The sequence below is a fragment of the Phacochoerus africanus genome, chromosome 2 (assembly GCF_016906955.1).
Source record: "Phacochoerus africanus isolate WHEZ1 chromosome 2, ROS_Pafr_v1, whole genome shotgun sequence".
Classification (NCBI taxonomy): Eukaryota; Metazoa; Chordata; class Mammalia; order Artiodactyla; family Suidae; genus Phacochoerus; species Phacochoerus africanus.
In genome coordinates this window covers 198,190,308-198,208,784 of record NC_062545.1, presented here as the reverse complement: position 1 = coordinate 198,208,784, position 18,477 = coordinate 198,190,308, and the positions used below count along the sequence as shown (strand labels likewise).

Below are 18,477 nucleotides of genomic sequence, written 5' to 3'. Positions count from 1 at the left end.
ATTTTAGCAATGTGATGAGCAGGATGACCAGTGATTATATATAAAGAAAATTAATAAATAATTGAAAGAGGGTCACAGGCCAATTCCTGGCTCCATCATTAAGTGCAGGAACTCCACTAAGTCACTTAAGTCTTTTGAGCTTTAGGTGCTTCATCTGAAAATATGTGAGCAACAGTCCAGAGTTACTTGGGATTGAGTGAGAAAGCCTGGCAAAGTTCCTTACACACATAAAAATAAGGCAAAATATACAAGCAACATACCATCTGACAATTCAGAGCAAATACCCTGTGATTTCCATCAGGGGGTGGGAACTTAACAAAAGTCTTCACAAAGCCCTCTAGGTTTTCTTTTTGGTCATGAACATGAAGCTGCAACGAACACTGTCAAATAAGTTACTGTGTATTTTGGCAAGACAAATTAAGCTCATAAAAATTTTATCAACTGAAAATAAGTGAATTAATGATATGAAAGGCTTATTGACACCCAAGGTCTGTGCTGGGGGTAGCAACTCTGGTTCTGAAACAAGCAGTGTTCTGGAAGACAAGCCCTACCTTGGCGACCTGACATCCAGGGGATCCAATGACACCTTCACAACAGCTGTACCATGTTTCTAAGCCACCAAGGACTGAAAACCACATAAAAAACAAAAATCAAAACAAGCAAGCTTGACAAGGTAGAGTAGCTAACTCCCAGAACATCTTACCCTCAAAGACCTTTAAGACCGTACCATGCAAATGATCTAATATTTACAACTTTGCAGTTACTTTTCTAACTATTATGTAACCAACAGGAAAAACCCAACACCTAGAAGCAGAGTTCTCATGGGTTACATTTTGAAGGTGAATTATAATTGCCAATGTCCTGAACACCTTTCCCCCCTTCTTCTCCTCTCTCTTTCTCATCCTTTGTCCTCAGCTCCCCTCCTGGTATCATTTCCTTATCCTGCTTTGACTCTACCTCAGTCATCCTCTCAACATCTCCTCTTATTCCCTGATCTTTGTTGGAGTACCCTAGATGACTGGCTCCAACCACTACCACCTTCTCCTTTCTTGAATCTGAGTTGTTGATCTGACTCAAGAATGTTACCCAGGAAGACGAGATTAAGATGGCAGAATAGAAGGACTGGAGCTCAACTTCTCTCCTAAAAACAAACTGCACAACTAAAGACTGAGCATTCTTCACTCAAATGGACTGGAAACCTTAAAAAAGTTACCCTACTCCAGAAGAAAAAGAGGAGGACACATCAAGAGGTAGGAGGGGCGATTTTGTGATATAAACAACCCCATACCTCCTGGGTGGGAAACTCCACAGACTGGAAACTAACTGGTTCACAGAGACTCACCTACAGGGGTGAGAGTTCTGAGCCACACATCAAACTCTCACGTGTGGGGATCTGGCATGGGGAGAAAGAGCCCCGGAGCATCTGGCATTGAAGGCCAGTGGGGCTTGTGTGAAGGAGCTCCACAGGACTGGGGGAAACAGAGACCCCATTCTTAAAAGGCGCACACAGACTTTCATGTACACTGGATCCCAGGGCAAAGCAAAGTCTCCATGGGAATCTGGATCAAACCTGACTGCAGTTCTTGGAGGACATCCTGGGAAAAAAGGGATGAACATGGCTTGTTGTGAGGGAAGGACATTGAAAGGAAATCTCTCAGGAACATTCAGCAGCCCTGCCTTTCTCTGGAGGTGGCCATTTTGGGAAAATCTGGCCCCACCCATCAGTCAGCTGCTGAGAAGCCCCAGGGCAAACAACAATCCAGGTGGGATCACAGCCCCACCCCTCAGTAAACAGGTTACCTAAAGACCCCTCATGCACACAGCTGCCTCTAATCCCATCCAGAGACTAAGCCCCACCCACCAGAGGGATTAGAATCGGCTCCACCTACCAAGGGGCAGGCATCAGCCCCTCCTAGCAGAAAGCCTACACCAAGCCCCCATACTGACTTCAGCCACAAGGGGGGCAGACATCAGAAGTAAGAGAGGCTACAACTCTATTATCTGTAAAAAGGTCACAACACTAAAAACCTATAAAAATAAAAAGACAGAGAACTATAACTCAGATGAGGGAGAAAGGAAAAACCCCAGAAAATCAGCTAAGCAAGGAGATTCTTAGCTTCCAGGAAAAAGACTTTAGATTGTTGATGCTGAAGATGGTGCAAGACATTGGAAATAAACTGGAGGCAAAGATGGATAACATACAGGAAACACTGAGCAAAGAGATACAAGATATAAAACTTAAATAAGAAGAGATGCAAAATACAATAACTGAAATAAAAAATTCACTAGAAGCAGCTAACAGCAGAATACAGGAGGCAGAAGAATGAATAAGCGAGGTGGAGGACAGATTAGTGGAAATTATGGATGCAGAACAGAAAAGAGAAAAAAGATTGAAAGCAAATGAAGAGATTCTCAGAGAACTCTGGGACAACGTCAAACACACCAACATCCATATTATAGGGGTGCCAGAAGGAGAAGAGAGAGAGAAGGAGACAGGAAAAATATTCCAAGAGATAATAGCTGAGAACTTCCCTCACATGGGGAAGGAATCACTCACTCAAATCCAGGAAGCACAACGAGTACCATATAAAATAAACCCAAGGAGGAAACCCCAAGACACATATTAATCAAACTGACCAAAATTAAAGACAAGAGAAAATCTTGAAAACAGCTAGGGAAAAGAAACAAGTAACATACAAGGGAACCCCAATAAGGTTATTGGAAGATTTTTCAGCAGAAACTCTGCAGGCCAGAAGGGAGTGGCATGATATACTTAACGTGATGAAAGGAAAAAACCTCCAACCAGGATTACTCTACCCAGCAAGGCTCTCAGATTTGAAGGAGAAATCAAAACCTTCAGAGATAAGCAAAAGCTGAGAGAATTCAGCAACACTAAACCAGCCTTACAACAAATACTGAAGGAACTTCTATAGGCAGAAAAGAACAAGAGAAGAAGAAAAAAGAGCAGCAAAAACAAATCCAAAGCAATAAATAAAACATACATATCAATAATTACCTTAAATGTTAATGGACTAAATGCCCCAACCAAAAGACACAGGATGGCTGAATGGATGCAAAAACAAGACCCATATATATGCTGTCTTCAACAGACCCACTTCACTTCTAGGGACACATACATATAGAAAGTGAGAGGATGGAAGAAAATATTTCATGCAAATGGGGATCAAAAGAAAGCTGGAGTAGCAATACTCATATCAGACAAAATAGACTTTAAAATGAAGAATATTTTAAGGGACAAAGAAGGACATTACATAATGATCAAAGGATCAATCCAAGAAGATGATATAACAATTTTAAATATCTACGCACCCAACACAGATTCACCACAATATATAAGGCAACTGATAACAATCTTAAAAGGAAAATTGACAATAACACAATCATAGTGGGGGACTTTAACACCCCACTTACAGCAATGGACAGAATAACCAGACAGAAAATCAATAAGGAAACAGAGGCCCTGAATGATGCATTAAACCAGATGGACTTAATAGATATTTATAGGACATCCATCCAAAAGCAGCAGAATACACATTCTTCTCAAGTGCACTTGGAATATTCTCTAAGATTGATCATATCCTGGGCTACAAAGCCAACCTTGGTAACTTTAAGAAAATTGAAATCATATCAAGCATCTTTCTGACCACAACGCTATATGACTGGAAATCAACAAGAAGAAAAAAACTGCAGAAAACACAAACATGTGGAGACTAAACAACATGCTACTAAACAACCAATGGATCACTGAAGAAATCAAAGAGGAAATTAAAAAATACCTGGCAGCAAATGACAATGAAGATACGACACTCCAAAACCTATGGGATGCAGCAAAAGCCATTCTAAGAGGAAAGTTTATAGCAGTACAAGCCCACCTCAGGAAACAAGAAAAAGCTCAAATAAACAAGCTAACTTTACATCTAAAGCAGCTCGAGAGAGAAGAACAAACAAGACCTAAAGTTAGTAGAAGGAAAGAAATTATAAAGATCAGAGCAGAAATCAATGAAATAGAAATGAAGAATACCATAGAAAAGATCCATGAAACAAAAAGCTGGTTCTTTGAAAAGATCAACAAAATTGATAAACCCCTAGCCAGACTTATCAAGAAAAAAAGAGAGAGGACTCAAATCAATAACATTAGAAATGAAAAAGGAGAAGTAACAACAGACAACATAGAAATACAAAGGATCATAAGAGACTATTATATGCAACTATATGCCAAGAAAGTGGAAAACCTAGAAGAAATGGACAAATTCTTAGGAAAATACAATCTTTCAAGACTAATCCAAGATGAAAGAGAAAAGAAGAATGGACCAATCACAAGAACTGAAATTGAAACTGTGATTAAAAAACATCCAACAAACAAAAATCCAGAACCAGATGGCTTCACAGGCGAATTCTACCAAACATTTAGAGAAGAGCTAACACCTATCCTCCGAAACTATTTCAAAAAATTGCTGAGGAAGGGATATTCCCAAACTCATTCTATGAGGCCACGATCACCCTGGTACCAAAACCAGACAAAGATGCCACAAAAAGAGAAAACGACAGGCCAATTTCACTGATGAACATCGATGCAAAAATCCTCAACAAAATACTAGCAAACCGCATCCAACAATACATTAAAAGGATTGTACATCATCATCAAGTGGGATTTATCTCAGGGATGCAAGGGTTCTTCAATATCCACAAATCAATCAGTGTGATATACCACATTAACAAACTGAAGAATAAAAACCATATGATCCTCTCAATAGACGCGGAAAAAGCCTTTGACAAAATCCAACACCCATTTCTGATAAAAACCCTTCAGAAAGCGGGCATAACGGGAACCTACCTCAACATGATAAAGGCCATATATGACAAACCCACAGCGAACATCATTCTCAATGGTGAAAAGCTGAAAGAATTCCCGCTGAGATCAGGAACAAGACAAGGGTGTCCACTCTCGCCACTACTCTTCAACATAGTTCTGGAAGTCCTAGCCACAGCAATCAGAGAAGTAAAGGAAATTAACGGAATCCAAATCATAATGGAAGACATAAAACTATCACTATTTGCAGATGACATGATACTATACCTAGAGAATCCTAAAGACTCTACCAGAAAACTGGTAGAGCTCATCCATGAATTTGGCAAAGTCACAGGATACAAAATTAATACACAGAAATCAATGGCATTTCTATACACTAACAATGAAAGAGCAGAAAAACAAATTAGGGAAGCAATCCCATTTACCATCACATCCAAATGAATAAAATACCTGGGAGTCAACCTACCTAAAGAGACAAAAGACCTGTACTCTGAAAACTATAAGCCACTGATGAAAGAAATCAAAGACGACACAAATAGATGGAAAGTCATACCATGCTCATGGATTGGAAGATTTAATATTATCAAAATGACTATGCTACCTAAGACAATCTACAGATTCAATGCAATCCCTATCAAACTACCAAGGACATTTTCACAGAACTCGAACAAAATATTTTAAAGTTTGTTTGGAAGCACAAAAGACCCAGAATCGCCAAAGACATCCTGAAAAAGAAAAACAGAGCTGGAGGAATCAGGCTCCCTGACTTCAGACTATACTACAAAGCAACAATCATCAAAACCACAAGGTACTGGCACAAAGACAGAAATATAGATCAGTGGAACAGGATAGAAAGCCCAGAATTAAGCCCACGCACCTATAGCCAACTAATCTATGACAAAGGAGGCAAGACTATACAATGGAGAAAGGACAACCTGTTCAATAAGTGGTGCTGAGAAAACTGGACAGCCACATGTCAAAGAATGAAATTAGAACACTCCCTAACACCATACACAAAAATAAACTCCAAATGGATTCAAGACCTAGATATAAGTCCAGACACTATAAAACTCTTGGAGGAAAATATAGGCCAGACACTCTCTGGCATAATCGACAGCAACATCCTCTCAGATCCCCCTCTCAGAGTATTGACAACAAAAACAAAAATAAACAAATGGGACTTAATTAAACATAAAAGTTTCTGCCCAGCAAAGGAAACCCTAAACAACACAAAAAGACAACCCACAGAATGGGAGAAAATCTTTGCAAGTGAATCGATGGACAAGGGATTAATCTCCAAAATTTACAAACACCTTCTACAGTTCCATACCAAAAAAAACAAACAACACCATCAAAAAATGGGCAGAAGATCTAAACAGACAGTTCTATAAGAAGACATACAGATGGCCAAGAAATGCATGAAAAGATGTTTAACCTCACTCATTATTAGAGAGATGCAAATCAAAACCACTATGAGGTACCACCTTATACCAGCCAGAATGGCCATCATCCAAAAGTCTACACACAATAAGCACTGCAGAGGGTGTGGAGAAAAAGGAACCCTAGTACACTGTTGGTGGGATTGTAAAGTGGTGCAACCACTGTGGAAAACAAGATGGAGATTCCTCAGAGAACTAAACATAGAACTACCATTTGATCCAGCAACCCCACTCCTGGGCATCTATCCAGAGAAAACCACGACTCACAAAGACACATGTACTCCAATGTTCATTGCAGCACTATTTACAATAGCCAAGACATGGAAACAATCTAAATGTCCATCGACAGAGGAGTGGATCAAGAAGATGTGGTACATATACATAATGGAATATTACTCAGCCATTAAAAGAACGAAATACCAGAATTTTTTGCAACATGGATGGACCTAGAAACTATCATGCTAAATGAAGTCAGCCATACAATGAGACACCAACATCAAATGCTTTCACTGACATGTGGAATCTGAAAAAAGGATAGACGGAACTTCTTTGCAGAACAGATGCTGACTCACAGACATTGAAAAACTTATGGTTTCCGGAGGAGACAGTTTGGGGGGTGGGGGGATGTGCTTGGGCTGTGGGATGGAAATCCTCTGAAATCAGATTGTCATGATCATTATACAACTACAGATGTGAGAAATTCATTTGAGTAATTATAAAAAAATAAGAATGTTACTCAGTTACCAGTTACAGAGACTGAGACTATTAACACAGATGATGTCCCCAGTCTTGGCTGGACCTTCAAAATCCCAACACCCTCTTCTTCCACATCCTTGGCCAGACACTTGTTACATTTTCACAGCAACAATCCCAAGCCTTCATCTCTCTTTTCTTTTTTCACTCCCATCTTCCATCTCATCTGTACACTTATCCACTCTAAGCCCTTCTTCCCTCTGCCCCAAGGTAATGTTCTCCCAAATGTTTCCTACAAATCTCTCTGCCTACAGTGGTTTCTGCATCAGTTCTCCTGTAAGATGTGGTTAGATTAATCTTCCACAAGCACATTTTCATTAGGTCACATTCCTCAAATGCTTTACCTGTGCATGACTAATCAAATGCAAATTTATCAGGCTGGCACTGAAGGTTCTTGCTTGACCAACCTTATATTACACATCCAATCTTTGATTTTTTGTTAGAGAAACATGGGTGCATATTTTATTTTTAAATTTTTTATTGTTATTTCCTCAATACATTTTTTTTTCTACAGTACAGCATGGTGACCTAGTTACATATATATCTATACATTTTTTTCTACCATCATCATGCTCCATCATAAGTGACTAGACATTGTTCGCAGTGCTGCAAAGCAGGATCCCATTGCTAATCTATTCCAAAAGCAATAGTTTGCATCTATTAGCCCCAAGCTCCCAATCCATCCCACTCCATCCCACTCCATCCCCCTGCCCCTTGGCAACCACAAGTCTATTCTCCAAGTCCATGATTTTCTTTTCTGTGGAAATTTCATTTGTGCCATATATTAGATTCCAGATATAAGGAAAGGCCATCATTAATAAGTCCACAAATAACAAATGCTGGACAGGGTATGGAGAAAAGGGAACCCTCCTTCACTGTTGGTGGGAATGTAAGCTGGTACAACACTATGGAGAACAGTATGGAGGTGCCTTAGAAAACTATACATAGAACTACCACCTGGCCCAGCAATCCCACTCTTGGGCATATGTGTGGACAAAACTTTCCTTAAAAAAGACACATGCACCTGCATGTTCATTGCAGCACTATTCACAATAGCTAAGACATGGCAACAACCCAAATGTCCATTGATAGATGATTGGATTAGGAAGATGTGGTATATATGGGCACATCCAATCTTGACATCTAATGGCTTTACCTTACTTTCACTTGTGATGGGAAAGGGAGGTTGAGAACCAGCATTAACAGAGCATCTGTTATAAGCCAAGAACTGAACACAATAGCTCACTAAATGGCACATAGGGCTCATTCCATGAATATGGAAACAAAAGCTTAGAGAGCTTAAGAAACTTGCCCATGATCTCAGAGAAAGTAAGTGGTGAAACAGCCCCAAATCACAGGTCTGCTGCCTCCAAAGTCCCATTCTATTTGTTATGCTGTATGGTCTAGTTATTCCACACAATAGTTAGTCTGCTAGTCTTATTTTTCTTCAGTCTCTTCCTATTTTTCTTTTCTTTTGCAATTTATAGCTGCTCCTGCAAAATTAATCCCTCCATGCTTTAAACACTCAGGTAAAAGTTGTCCAATTTATGTATTTATTCTGTAATTCAATCATATCCATATCTTCTCTACTTCCTCTGCCCCTCTATTTTCTTCATAGCATTTATTACTATATCATTCATCTTTATGCCCACATCTATATAAATAAGTCACATGTTCACTCATCTATTCAAGCAGATTTTGGCAGCCTGAATGTATTAGGTATCATGATAAGTGCTGGAGAGACACTGGGGAGAAAAATATGGATGATCCCTCCAAAAGGTTGCATTCTTTTGGAGGTGGCAGTTAAACTACTAAATCATTATGTAAGTTAGATGCTGTCAAAGCTCAGCTACAATAGAATAGGGAGGAACTATTTAGATCATGGGGTCAGGAGAGAACCTTGAGGTCATATTTAAGCAGACCCCTAATGGATGAGAAAGAACCAGCCAAGCATAAAGGAGACAGAGCAGCAGGTAAGAAGGCTATCAGAAACATGGCTAGTGTAGTATGAAGTTAACTATGGAAAGGCTACAAGACAGCTGGGGTGGGGAGAGGCCAAATTTGGCAGGGTCCACAAAGTAAGTGAAGAGTTTTAATTAAAGCAGAGAAGTGATATAAAAGGAAATCTGACTTTAAAATTATTCTAGCGGTGAGAAATAGGTTTGGGGGATGGAGAGAGGAAAAGGCAGAGTAGAAGCAGTGAGACTGGGAGGAGCTTCAGTAGTTTAGAGTGGTATGGCTCCGCTGGTGGCATCAGAGGAGCAGGGACAAGTTTGGGATATACTTTTGAGGTAGAACCACTGGGTGCACCAAAGAGAGACGATGACGGTGGTACCTAGGTATTTTGGTTTGAGTAGGAAAAAAAAAAAAACCCATGTGAGTGGACTGTAAGGAATTTACTGTGCTGAAGAATAAATGGGTGCTGGAATGGGGTGGGGGTGAGGAAGCAAATGTTGTCATCCTCACTCAGTGCAGGGCAGGGGGCAAGAAACTGAAGCTATCAAAGAAATTATTATGATGCTGGCCTATATAAAAAGCAGGGAAGTCAGGAGGTAACTGACTGATCTGAAGTCTTAACAAGGCAGAAGGGTTTTCACAGACATACCTCTTAAGCCAGCAAGCTCCAAAAAAAAAAAAATTTATTGGGGAAATAAAAAGAATAAACATAAAAATATATAATTTAAAAAAGTGATGAGGTTTGTAACGGAAATTTTTGAATCCACAGTTTCTCTTTCCTGGACTGTATTTAACAAATACACATTGAACTACATATTTTATTCCACTCCTCTCTCAACTGCTTTGGTACTGGCTCATCAAATAAATGAAACAGAACTACCAGATACGTGCCTTTTTGACTCAACAATCGACCAAAGTGGTAGTTACACTCCTCTACGCTACTGTGTTTGCCTTCCGGAGTCACACCATAGATTTTCCCACATCGACAGCACATCTTCTTAGAAGCTGAAACAGAACAGAAAGTAGAATTATTCCTGAACAGATAAGGGGAGGGGGGAATGAAGACCTGGATGCAGGGACTTGCCTTTGCATTCCTGATCCTGTTGCAAGCATGTACCCAGTGTGATCACCAAGTAACAGGAAAAAGAACACAATTAAGCAAAGGAGGACATGAAGGGGCTGCTTTTGCATCAGGGCTGTCACTGCTCAATCAGGCATTCCCCAGCCTGCCACCTGAGTCAGACCAGTGCCAGGTAACTGAAGCTTTAGCACTACAATTTGACAGCTACTTGATTAGTCACCTGCTCTAGTACATAGTAAATTCTGAATTAGAACCCATGTCTTTTTAGATATAGAGTGTTCTGTTTATTAAGCCGTTGAGATTATATCTGGGCTTTTCACTAGACCCATTTATGAATACTTGCTTTTTTATGAATAATCCTCAAACTGATTCTGAGGATGATAATGGTAACAACTCTCATTTAAGTGTCTGTTATAAGATTCTGAGGCAGGCATTGTGTCAATCACTTCATAAGCACTATTTTAACTGGTTCTCATAACAACCTGATGGGATAGCTACCATCGCCTCATTATTCAGAGTGGGAAAACCTAGGCTGGAAGGAGTAAATGACTGATCCAGCATCTCAACCCAGATTTGCCCGATTTTCTCCCTCAGAGCTCATGTTCTTAACTGCTAAGTGTACTGCCTTCCACTAGGAGCATTTAAAAAAAAAGGTAAAGCAAATAGTGAATATAATCCTCAGAAAGTAGGTATAAAGATGCAAAAGATAAATATTTTCTAGTCCTTCTGTAACTATAGTTTAAACTCTGATGGATCTAAGATTTGACAGTTAAACACTCTCTTGCTTTCTGTCTCTTTTTTAGGGGGAGGAGATAAAGATATTAACCAACTATGCCCAGTATTTGGAGAAAATGCAAAATAAGACCAACTCTAAGTCTTTTTATAAGAATTCCTATTGAAAGGGGAAATATACAAAACATGCCATTGCCTATGTCTGTAACAGTGGTCAGAGTTGGAGCTCCAGAGTCAGACTCCCTGGGTTCAAATCCTGGCTCTACTGTCTATTTTCTGAGTGATCTTTGATAAATTATTTGACCTGTCTGAGCCTTAGTTTCCTCATCTGTGTACATGGAGGTGGTAACAGTACTTACCTGAAATAGGTGCTCACAAGATTTAATAAAATTGATGATGTAAAAAAAGCACTTAGATACTACAAATGAAATAGAAAGGGAAATCACATGAAATGCAGTAATGCTTTTATTTGTAGTCTAATTATGCTGGCCACAAATCTTGTTTCTGTTAGAAAATATCAGAACACTGGGCCTTCTAGGGCACCAGTCTTAGCACGTAGAAATGAACATTTTCAGTCCTATATACTTACGATCATTTACAAGTGTGGTTGTTGTGCCTGGGTTTAAAAGAACACTTCCTGGTTTGTCAGGGTTAGGTTGGGGGTAGTTATTTTCATGTAACTGTTCTTCAGTTAGAAGGTAGTCTTTAAGATGTCTGTAAAGAATAATCCCGGTGAGCGCTAAAAGAAAAAAAGAAAAGCTGTTCAATAACATTCAAATAGCATTTTTTCCTTTTTAAAGCAGTGGTAAAGTTAGTCTACTAACCCTAGATATGAAATGCTAGGATTTCGATCAACGTTAAGTAAGACAGTATCCTAAAAGAATCCAACTCTTCATATCCTTCAACAACAGCAACAAAAAAATCAGTATTATTCCCTGGACCACATGACATCTTGCGCTTTGAGTGAAAAAAGAGAAAGTAAGGATTCTATTGGAAATAGCTGGTAGGTACATAGTAAGCATGCCACAAACTGTTCTAAGGATGTTGGTTGTAGGTTTGATCCCTGGCCTTGCTCAGTGGGTTAGGGATCCGGCATTGCTGTGACCTGTGGTGTGGGTCACAGATGTGGCTCGTATCTGGCGTTGCTGTGGCTCTGGTGTAGGCTGGCGGCTACAGCTTTGATTAGACCCTTAGCCTGGGAACCTCCGTATGCTGCAGGTATGGCCGTAAAAGGACAAAAAGACAAATAAATAAATAAAATGCAATAGAAAATGCAATAAAAATGAAATAAAAAAATAAATTTGCTGTGCAGCAAAAATTGACCCAACACTATAAATCAACTATACTCTAATAAAAAATTTTAAAAAGTAGAAGCATTTTTTTTCAATACTCTCTGGTGGCCCCCATAGGAAAAGAATCTGAAAAATAATATATTTATAACTGATTCACTTTGTTGTACATCTGAAGCTAAACCAACCTTGTAAATCAACAATACTCCAATAAAATTAAAGAATAAACTTTACATTAATCCAGAATGATAAGAGAACTGACTTCATTTTAAAGATGAGGAAAATGAGGATCAGAAAAGTAAGCATCCCATGACCAAAGCTGCACAGCAGTTGATACAGAGACCCAAGACTTCTGGTTCCAAATATTTCTTAACAATGTTTAACACTCAGATAAGAATCATATAAAAGCTTACAAGCAGGGAACGATGGGAAACGATGATTTTACAAGGGCAGAAGAGCTCAAGTTCAAGGATCATTTTCAACCTCAGCAACCCAGTCCCAGATCTCCTCATTCTAATGAAATTCTAAGAAAGTTTCTCTAATGTATTATTAAGAACTCTAGCAGAATTTTCTGGACACTCTTTAACAAATCCTTTTGTAAATAGAAAGAATTTGTTATGGGAAGTATTAGGAGATTCCCAAAGCATCGCTACAATCATCCACCTTTATTCAAATACAACAAAATTCAAATAACTCCTTTTCTTTACCTTCTTTCTTGTTATAAATTCAGACTTTGAGGCTATTCCAAGACCTATGGAATCAGAATCTTTATTTTAAAACAAGATTTCCAGGTAATTCCAATGCATGTAAAGTTTGAAAGTTTGAGCAGCTCTACTCTTGTTGACTAGATAGATGTTGATAATTCAATACAAATATTACTTGAAGTCCATTTCTTCATATCCAATTTATAGTAATTTTGAAAAGGCTATCACATGTACAAAGTATGCAGCTGATCCTTCACAAACACAACAGTTTTTATGGTTTCATTCTACCAAATTTATTTCTCCTTTAAGTCACAGTTACAAGGGCCTATCAATATTACAGTAAGCTTACCATTTTTCTTTTCATTCTTTTTCAATTCAGTTGTCTCATCATCATTACTGATTCCAGACACATCTAAAACATACAAGAAATTTTCTTCTGAGATGAATTATTTTTTCACTACTTCATAAAAACATGTAGAACATAAAAAGGTCTATTAACATGGCAAAATATTTTTTATTTTAAAACAGCTACCCAACCTGTAAGGGCAAACATCTTCATAACCAACTCCAAGTTGGGAAAAAGGTAAACCTATTGAACTACAAAAAACATCAAGATTTCATATTTGCTAAAACTAATACACTTTGACTATTGGATACGGTGTGTTTAAATTTGAATCAGTGGGTTTTTATCATTTACCACAACTCTAACAGCTTGCAAACCATTTCTATTTTCACTGAGAATGTTTAAAATATATACTTAGACCTACATGCTCTATTCTATGTGCTATATCTAATATGAGCAAAAGAGAAGAAAACTAGAATACTATGAAAATACTAACCCAAGAGATCTCATATATTTTATTACATGTATTTAAGTCTACTTAAAGTGTTATACATAAAAAATGCCATAAAGAAATTACAGATGATTTTTTTATATTCCTGAAAATGGAACAGCCTTTCAAAGCATGACAAAAAAACTCAGAAACTACAAAGAGAGAGTTCCCTTCGTGGTTTAGCAGTTAACAATCTTGACCAGAATCCGTGAGGATGCGTGTTCAATCCCTGGTCTTCCTCAATGGATTAAGGATCTGGCGTTGCCATGAGCTGTGGTGTAAATCACAGATGCAGCTCGAATCCACTGTTGCTGTGGCTTTGGCATAGGCCAGCAGCTACAGCTCTGATTTGACCCCTAGCCTGGGAACTTTCATATGCTGTGGGTGCAGCCCTAAAAAGCAAAAACAAACAACAACAACAACAAAACAAAAAAACTATAAAGAAAATATTGTATTTCGAAAATAACTTCTATATTATTAAAAAAAAAAACAAAAAAACTATTGGAGTTCCCGTTGTGGCTCAGCAGTTAACAAACCCAACTAGTACCCATGAGGACATGGGTTTGATCTCTGGCCTCGCTCAGTGGGTTAGGGACCTGGCATTGATGTGAGCTATGTATGGTGTAGGTTGCAGATGTGGCTTGGATCCCATGTTGCTGTGGGATTCAACTTTTACCCTGGGAACATCCATGTGCCCCGGTGTGTCTCTAAAAAGACAAAAAAATATAATAATCTTATAAATAATATTGAGGCACAAGTGACAAACTGAAGGAAATACTTGCAGTATATTAAGAGGATATATGGAAAAGGCTGTCCCAAATGAACAGGTCAATTTTAAAAGGGGCAGAAAGATGCAAACAGGGAGTTCAAAAAGAGAAAAAAGAAAGATCTACAACTTCATAGCAGAAAACAAAAAAACCCCACCAAAAATCCTAAAATAACCTTAGTTCTTATATATACCATCATACCCTGAAAGAGGGTAAATGATAAAGTTTGGCAAGGTGTGAGAAAAAGCATATACATGCCTACATTACCAGTGGGAGACATAAATGGACTCTTTGCAGGGCCAGTTAATACTGACCAATTTTAAACAAGCATACCCCTTCTGCTAACTTATCTGTGTACAGGAATTTATGGAAATAATACATATGTTCAAGTTTAAGGAAATGTAACAGGAGTTAACATTTATCACAGAATTTATATTTGAAAAAATATGAGTGATCTAAATACTCAAATGCTTTTGTTTCATCTATATTATAGATTCCATACAATAGTCATTAAAAAGTATGTTATAGAACTAGACATTAATATAGATTCTAGATTAACCGACTAATGACTTCTATGATACTTTATTAACTGAAAAAAGTTAGACACACTATATATAATGATTCTATTTATTAATATTAAATACACATTTGCATGTAAGGAAGGGTCTATGAAAGAGATGTGGAAGTGAATTGTCTTTAGCTGCTTTTTTAAAAAATGTTTTTCTGTATTATTTGAATTCATGCCATGTACTCTCAATGGGCATGGTATTGCCCTCAAGGGAGCAAAGCTGGGTCTTAATAAAAAAAAATTTAAGATATTACAGAGGCGTGTGACTTTCCATAACTCAACCTTACCTGACAAAACATTATCCTTTAGTACTTAATTTTATTGGGAGGGGGGAGGTAGAAAAAACAGTGTCTAAAAAGATTTCCTAGGGGATAAAAATCACTTTTTAAAAAATTAATAAGTACTATTCTACAAGGAGCTAAGTTACTTTTACAATCAGAAATCAAATTTAAATATATCAGTGATAACCTCTCCCCATGAGGTTATATTTGTATGTCCAATTTCAATTTATTTTCAACAACAAAAATTGCCACTTACATATTTTATTCAAGAGAATATTTTAAAACACACATTTTATTGCATATCTAAAAACAACCTTACTGGAGTTCCTGTCGTGTCTCAGTGCAAACAAATCTGACTAGTACCCATGAGGACGTAGGTTCGATCCTTGCCCTTGCTCAGTGGGTTAAGGATCTGGCATTGCCATGAGCTGCGGTGTAGGTCGCAGATGCGGCTCGGATCTGCTGTTGCTGTGGTTGTAACAGGCCAATGGCTAAAGAACTGACTTGACTTCTAGTCTAGGAACCTCTGTATGCCATGGGTTCAGCCCTAAAAAGACTAAAATAGAATAGAATAGAATAGAATAGAATAAAAACAACCCTGCTACTGAAGAAAACATATTCAATTTCAGGTGTTAATCAAGTTTATCTTATCACTTCATCACTTCATTAATTGAAAAGAAATTACCTTGGTCTCTCAACATCTTAAGAGTATTTATTGCTATGTTCACATACATATTTCGATTTCCACAGCGTTCATAAATGGCCTTTTCTTCTATTTTAGCCTAGATCACAAAATGCATAATTAAAGAAAATATTAGGTCTAAAGTCTATGAATAATAAACAACATTTGCAACATAATGGAAACATGGCAAAACATTTATCTATCTCAAGGGATGGGATGAAATTGGTGCCACAAAATAAAAAGCAACTTATTTTACATTTTGTGTTTATGCTTTTTGAGAAAGAAAGAAAGAAAAAGTAAACTTAATCCTGGGAATCTAACCCAAGAACTAGACACTTATCTTCACAAACTAAAGACCACTTATGTTTGTAGAGAGTGCACAGTAGAAAGCCTCCAATTTACATGAGGACACTGAGGCTCAAGAAAAGTCAGCATTGTGCTTACTGTTGTAAAGCAAATCATTGAATCCAGCTGTGCCTAAATGCCAAAGCCAAGACTCTCCTCACTACACTAAACCATCACAGAGAGAACGCCATGAGGGGTTGGGAGAGAGTGCAGAAGACAAGACAGAGATGCTGAAAAAGACAAAGCTGGAAGAAAATGGGTAACATTTCTTTCTAAGAGGTTCATTTTTTGTTTCTCTTTGCTTTGTCATTATTCTTTAACTTGTACAGAGTCCTAGAAGAGACAGAATTCTGGAATGGCAGGAGAAGAACCTTCATGAACTATCCCACAAAAACAAAAATACTGACAAAACAACAAAAACCAACTATCTAAAACCTATGAAAATTAACCAAAGTCACAGAAAAAACTGAAAATTGTCCAGGACAAACTACTGAACCATGGTAATACAGTGGAGGTCTATACCATTTTATTTTGAGGCTATCCCCATGCCCTCTTCCTCCCCAGTTTAGTGACATTATAGCTGCAAAATATTGGCAGCCTGGTCGACAACTCAAAGGACAGACTTCTTTCAGAGCTCCATTAAAAACATCATCCCCAGAGCACCATCAATATTTTATCTGAAAGAGCAGCTCCCTGGAAACTCTCTAGGGTGCAGTGAGTATTTGATTTGACTTAGAGCTCAGCTCATGGGAAAACCTATCCCCATAGCATTATCAAAGCAATAGCAACTCAGTGGCAATATGGCAGCTACCTAAGGCTATGATTTCAGTTGGGTAAACAAGAATTTGGCTAGGAATTTAAAAGAGAAATCTGGAGAACTAGATGACCACAAGGAACTCTGAAAAGCTCTGACATTCTTAGCGGATAAATGGTGAGTTAAGATATTAAGATCCCATTAACTCACTAGTGGTTGACCTTGAAACACTGCACAAACAGAAAGTCAAAGCTAAAGCTGTCTTATAAACTGGAATAAGTTTGAAGGCATGCCTTCTCATATAGATCCTTTGTGGAAGGGAGGAAAGGGGTGGGAGATGGACAGACAAGGTTAGAAACCTTTCTAATCATTCACTGGCTGACTACTAAATTGCACTAACACAGGGTGACTCCTATGAAGTCATCCTTAAAATAAAAAATAACTTTAAAAATGTCACCAGAGAACTCAGCAGGCATACACTGGAAGCAATACAGAATCTATAGAATTAGTTCAGAAAAATGAAAAAAACCTAGCAACAAAACATAAATATGACAAAAGAGTTGCTACAATGTATTATTTAACTATATAGTTGTCTACAAAAAGTCATGAGACCTGTAAAGAAATGGCAAAGCATACCACAAACAGTAAAAAGTAACCAAGAGAAAATGCTCCTGAGAAAGTCCCGATTTGGGACTTAGTAGACACAAACTTTAAATCACCTATTGTAAAAGTATGTTTTTGTTTTTTTTTCTTTGCCACTCATGTGGCTATGGAAGTTCCCAGGCTAGGGGTCAAGTCGGAGCTGCAGCTGCCAGCCTATGCCACAGCCACAGCAATGCAGGATCTGAGCCACATCTGCAACCTATACCACAGCTCATGGTAATGCCAGATACTTAACCCACTGAACAAGGCCAGGGATCAAACCTGCATCCTCATGGATACTAGTCAGTTTCCTTACCACTGAGCCACAATGGGAACTCCCTGTAAATATGTTTAAAAAATTAATGGAACAATATCTAGAGAATTAAAGGAGGCATTATTTTATATTTCATCAACTTGATACTATCAATAAAGAGAAACTGTAAAAACAGAATAGAGGTTCTGGAGTTTAAAAAGCACAAAAATTTTATGAAAAATTCACTGTACAGGCCCAACAGATATGAGATAGCACATAACTAATTAGTGAGCATGAAGATCAGCAGAGATTATTCAGTTTGAAGAGGAGAAAAAAGAACAAGGAAAAATGGTCAGAGCCTCAGACCTGCAGAACACCGTCATACATACCAACATACGCATAATGTGAGTTTCACAGGAAAAGGAGAAATAGAAAGCAGAAAAAAATATTAAAGAAATAATTGCTGAGTAGTTATGCTGTGAGCCACAACAATCTAAACCAACTATAACAGAAAACATAAAAATCATTAAAAAAAGAAAGAATTGCCAAAATTTCCCAAATAGTGTG

At 38.0% G+C, this 18,477-nt stretch overlaps 1 protein-coding gene across 1 annotated transcript; it reads right to left on the bottom strand.

Moving 5' to 3' along the window:
* Positions 1–473: 473 nt before the first annotated feature.
* Positions 474–18,311, bottom strand: LOC125120802 (RNA exonuclease 1 homolog). The gene is made up of 6 exons (XM_047769222.1): positions 18,300–18,311; positions 15,920–16,016; positions 13,135–13,197; positions 11,382–11,531; positions 9,781–9,984; positions 474–625 (listed from the first exon to the last, which is right to left on the bottom strand). The coding sequence occupies exons 1-6, from the start codon at positions 18,309–18,311 to the stop codon at positions 474–476; spliced, it is 678 nt and encodes a 225-aa protein (XP_047625178.1).
* Positions 18,312–18,477: the final 166 nt, after the last annotated feature.